Here is a 5,393-nt window from a genome sequence, read left to right as displayed (position 1 = left end):
AAAAAGAGTATAGTTGAAGATAAGAACATGGAACTGCTCCAATAGACCCTTCACAACTTTAGTGGAAGAGTAAGTGGAAGTCAGACTTGGAATAAAATTAGCTTTATAGCTCTTTATAAAAGTTGTTTCCCCTCGTGCCAAATATAAAGTAGAAATAAAAGCCAATATTAAAAAGAAAAAAAAATTTGAGTGTACCTTGATGTAAAAGCTAAATCTCCAAAGCCATTCTGAGCAAGCTCAGTCTGACTCAAGATTTTCCAGGTTCACATAAATTAAAGCCAGAGCATTAGCAATCCTAGAAAGCAGTAACAAGTTTATTTTTCAGGCTAAGCATCTGGAATTAAAATGATCTTCACTGCTAATGCACACAAGATGAACATGTAAGTAGTTAGTGTACAATACCTCTTTTTTTATCACTTACATTGCACAGTATAAACCAAAGTGCTGGGGAGTGATGTACGTGTGTATTAAAAAAGGTAAAACTGCTGGACGGAAGTGGAAGAATCAGCAGGTACAAAGTGACTGCAGCTTGAGAGTGGAGCTTGTGTGCTCTGTGGCCAGTGCAGCAATCATTTATTCAGGGAGAAGAGCGAGACGTCCCGGAGGTTGCGCAGGCTGGCGCTGATGTCCCGCCTCTGCTTTAGGTTGCATCTGCCGGTGTACTGGGTCATGTAGCTCTCAGGCACACGGCCCCTCCGGGAGAGGATATCCACCATGTGGCTCAGCTTCGACCTGATAGTGGAGTAGTGGAATTGTCTCTCTTTATGCAGTTTTTGGAAATATTGTGCCCTGTGACTGCTGGAATATTCAAAGGACCGGAGAGATGACAGTGAGCCTGTTGAGCTTCCAAGAGAGCACTGGGACGATGATGAAGACAGTGATCGCAGACTAGAGTTTGGTACAGCATTTCCAGTCAGAGAATATTCTTCTTTTGCAAACTTTCTATGAAGTAGGGGTGTTTCTGTGCCTTCCTCTTCCTTTGTCTGTGTCACTGCAGTCTTCAGCAAAACTGACGTCTGAGTGCCCGTGGCTCTCGCAGTGACAGAAGCCTGAGTGCCAGTTTCTGCCATGGCAGCACTGGTCTGTGTGGCAGCATTACAGGTGTTCACAGCAGCTGTCTTGTCCCATGGGTCAGTTTGAGTCGATGAGCTTTTCCGTTCTGCCACGGTCACTTGATTGCTGAATGACTCCTCTTCACAGAGGCAAGAATGCCCCAGATTACAAGGTTTTCCTCCATGGCTATCTTCAGCCTGATCTAGTTCTTCCAACAATTTCTTTGGAGTGCTAGACATTCTGGCAAATTCTGCTCTCAGGTTGCCTTCCACAGTATATTTTTTAGAGGACTCTGGTCTGGTCACCAGGTGATCGAACATCCCACTGTTCCTGCAGCTGGATGGACCCTTAGGGCTGATGGGCAGCGACTGGGCATAAAGAATCCTGAATTGCAAGTCAAAGTGTTCAACCACTTGGCCTGACAACACCAGCAAGTTGCTGCTGTTCAGCTTCCCATCAGACCATGTGAAACTATTGAAAACAAACCAAGATTCACAGTTAATCTCCAGTTCATTTCAACACATACAGTTACAGAAAGCAAGACTCAGCTTCGAAATGCTGCCTGTAAGGAAGGTACAAAGTCGATAGACTATTCACTCCTTCTTCAGGAAGAACTCTATTTAGCCAAGTGCTTTGTTAAGAACAAGTTGTGTAAATCAGTTTTTCAAAGGTGTTTTCACCTTAGTCTCAGTCCCAGTTAGATTCAGCTAGTCCACATGCCCTCATTAACACCAGGCAAACAGCAAAGTTGATAAATCCTTCTTGTAGCAAATCCCCCTTTCTACAGCTTCATTGTGCACCAGCAGACCCCAATACTTGCCTGTATGAGCCTGTTGTCACTCTAATGCCATCAATTAACATGAACTTCTCCTTGGCTTTCCCAACAATTTTGGCACCTGACCTCAGGTAGTAAATGTTCCCTGTGAGAGTTCGAACTCTCATCAGCTGGTTCAGAAAAGAAAGAAAAAAGTAACATCAGATTTAAGTTAACTTCCAAAAATGTTTGATTAGCAATTCTACCTAAAATTCTATGCACACTATGGAAAATAGGAATTAGATTTCTTATACAGTCTGTATGTGAGTGCTATCAGTTACACAGTGCTAAATTTGTTAGATTAGCAGAGTCTGTAGAGAGAACAGCCGGTTCTCCAGGGAAGCTTGGAGTGCTTCCCTGTCCAGAGAAACTCTCACTGGAGGGAACATAAACCTGTCCAAGCCAAGCCATAACACAGCCATGTCAGCCTATATTCAGAGCAACTAGGTAAATCACCTGGCACATCATCCAAACATTTCTAAAAGACAGCAACTAGGTATTAGGAAAGAGATCAGATCATACCAGAGCTATACCACCCTTGAGTTTCCCATGTTTCTGTTTTCCTTAGCAAGCAGTTCCTTGAGCCAAAGACTAAGACTCTTTAAATATTGCAAAATTAAATGCTTGAAAATTGTTGCATCCTCAGGACAGGGATCACAGTCCACACACTCCACCCAGCTCACCAGGCTGGTGCATGACATGGCGGTAACTCCTACATACAGGCAGAACAGGGTGACAGATCTGCCTTTTCTGCATGGTTTTTGCTGAGTTTGTGAGCAGTTTCACACATGGGATTAGAGGCTGTACTGAAAACATGCAATATTGAGCCTTCATTTTCAGGAGCTGAGAAACAGTTCAGAAAATCCCCTTTTAGTTATCAAATAGACAAGGTGTTTTAGCCTCTCAAGGAAGTCTGATGCTTTGTAGAAGGGTTTCTTTAATATGCATAAACTGTACCACAAAAAAATAAAAACAAACCACGCCCCCCCCACCTTCAGTACTTACACTTTCCTGCTCAGGACAAACTCCTAAATTGTTGCACATTTCCAAGAAGTGGGGTAGAAATTCCTGGTCGAGGAGGATATAGACAGGGACTTTGTGGTTGTTACAAGCATCCTGCAGGTCACTGAAGATATCAATATCTGTGAAGGAATCCATCACGACAGCAATCACCTGTGAGAAGAGTGACAACACTTAGTCAAGGGATTTATTTTACACAAGGTCAGGTCACTGCCTCCCCCAGCCATTTTCTCCTGCTGCTATCACCAGGGTGACATGCGCATTTCTCTGTCCTTGGCAAGTTATAAAAGAATCCTATATTCCCACAATGTTTGTGTAAATTCAGTGTGTCCCAGAATGCAAAGGATAAGCCTGAAGAGGATTTTCCTCATGACAGCTTTTGTACATTTTAACATCCTCCCTTCCTACACAGTTCCTTGTAATCTGGCTATTTGGTTACATTGGGAAAACTATCACATTAGAATGAGGAATTCAGACAAGATATTTCCACACTTGTTTCCCCAGTGTTTCAAACAGCTACAGGAGAATTAGCTCCAATGGCCTCCTCACTGTCACAGCTGAATGTCTCACAAACCCTGACTGATTTCCAGACTCTTACTAGTCTGTAGACTCTTACTGAGATTCCGTCGTATATCTTCACAAGAAATCCTTCCACCCAACAGTTCTTTAAAGAAGGTAAATCCTAAAACAGGAGGATTACATTTATGAAGAATTTCTCCAGCTAATTCAGAGCCATATCATACACTGTTTTGGTGCTAGAATTCTCACTCTTCAAAACTACATCTAGGTAAGGACACAAAGGATTTAGCTTCATGACTGACTTTTCTATTCTCCTTCTATTAGACCAGTATCAAGGACAATAATTATACAACCTCTGCAGGCACCTGGCACCTGCCCTTATCAGAGAGATGATGAATCCATGCACTGCTGCAACACACCCAAGGTGTATATGCACGAAACACAGCTGCTCTGTGTGTGGCATTGCCTGTACTCAAGGAAACATTTCCCACAGGAACAGGCTAAGGTTTGCATTCCCACCTCTGTCCTCCTGATCCCTAAGGGATTGGCTCCATTTGGTTGAGTTCTTAGCTGTAACACACACATGCACATGGGTATTTCTAGATAAAGTTACTTTATGCTTGTGCCTCTTGCGTGTCTCCCGTGCTTCTCTCCACACAATCACTTGTCTAAGCACTAAAGAAAAATAAATTTAAAAAAAAAAAAAGATGCTTTTGACAAGACCAGACAGGTAAGAAAGCAACCCCTGAAAGCAAAACAATTCACACTAAACCCTTGGGAACACTGATGCCTTCATGTGACTAATTAATTCACAGCACATTTGAGTTCTAATCCCAGCATTAGCAGCTGAGAAAGAAATAGTTTTACTGCAAATGTTTAGAGGAAAGAGAAACCCCTTTTCTCATCCATTCAGGATAGCAAAGGCAAGACAGCAGCTGTGTCCCCTTCAGTCACTTAGCTAACTACATTTGAGTGAGCTGGGAAGGAACTACACAGCATCTGTAGTTTCCCCATTCTTCACATTAACTTGAAGAACTCCGAGATGATTGAGCAGTATCACACAGCATCTGATATTCAGTAAATTTTAGGGTGTCAAAAATTTCTCTCATGTCCACATAAACGCTCCCTGGATCAGGCACATACACAGCTGGGGCAGGAGCAGCTTGCCTGGCTCTCAGCTCAGTGCAAAGGAAGGTGCTTCACAGGATGCTGTAAACAACGATATTACAAACAAGTATGGCTTTTTAGAAAAACAAATATGGAGTTTATTTGAGTCTCAGTACCATTAGGCTGGTCTCATCTACCTCATAAGGATCGTTTGAGAACAAAGCTTTCTCTGTGACCGTTTCTGGCAATGAGCCCATCGGTCATGTCATCCTTACACACCCTCTAAGCCTCTGTCCTCGGAAGGGACCAGGGTATAAGCTCAGTTGCTGACTGAAGGTGTGCGTGTGCGAGCACGTCACACACAGACAGGGCCACCCAAAGAGGAAGCTACACATTTAAATTTTAGCTAAGCCAATTGAATAGCTGCTAAGGGGAAGTGTGGTTCCCTCCTGGGGATGATTGGAGGCTAGAAACTCAGGGGGTGTAATGAGTTACAGAAAACAGAAGTGACCATGCCCCATGTTTTTTAAGCCATACTCTGCATCAGAACAAAAGCATCCACTTCTGTAGGAGGAAAGTCCTGCTAAGGGCAGGTCTGCACATCACCTGGGGACAATTAATGAGCTAAAGAAAAGAAATATAAACATAGCGTTATCTCTGTAGATAATCTTCTTTTATAAGGGAAGCCTTTTCTGTCATACCCTTTGGGGGACAGTGAGAGATTTCTGTGAGTGAATCTGTCTGGCAGAGCCCATCAGTAATGAACCTGGAATAGGAAACCTTCCACTCCGAGTGAGTGCGGGATCAGCTGGATACGGCGGGTGTTTACCCATGGCAGCCGCGCGGCCCTGGGGAACGGGGAGCTCTTGGCCCATCCCCT

General features: G+C 43.5%; 1 protein-coding gene across 1 annotated transcript; it reads right to left on the bottom strand.

Annotated features, from left to right (window-relative positions):
• Positions 1-279: 279 nt before the first annotated feature.
• Positions 280-4,770, bottom strand: LOC113941056 (protein FAM83D-like). The gene is made up of 4 exons (XM_027632222.1): positions 4,690-4,770; positions 2,873-3,040; positions 1,874-1,998; positions 280-1,524 (listed from the first exon to the last, which is right to left on the bottom strand). Exons 1-4 carry the CDS (start codon positions 4,768-4,770, stop codon positions 570-572), a joined length of 1,329 nt encoding a protein of 442 aa, XP_027488023.1. The 3' UTR covers positions 280-569.
• Between the last annotated feature and the right edge of the window lie 623 nt (positions 4,771-5,393).

This window comes from Corapipo altera, unplaced genomic scaffold (genome assembly GCF_003945725.1).
Source record: "Corapipo altera isolate COAL_440 unplaced genomic scaffold, ASM394572v1 95279, whole genome shotgun sequence".
NCBI lineage: Eukaryota > Metazoa > Chordata > Aves > Passeriformes > Pipridae > Corapipo > Corapipo altera.
Note: the sequence above shows the minus strand (reverse complement) of the source record. Positions and strands in the feature narration are given on the sequence as shown.

Bases quoted from the DNA above. Each gene is read 5' to 3' on its own strand.
- LOC113941056 (XM_027632222.1), bottom strand. From the start codon at position 4,770: ATGGGCTCATTGCCAGAAACGGTCACAGAGAAAGCTTTGTTCTCAAAC. The intron at 1,999-2,872 runs GTAAGTACTGAA...TTTCTGAACCAG, and splicing joins TTTGTCCTGAGCAGGAAAGT to CTGATGAGAGTTCGAACTCT. The intron at 1,525-1,873 runs GCAAGTATTGGG...TGTTTTCAATAG, and splicing joins GTGACAACAGGCTCATACAG to TTTCACATGGTCTGATGGGA.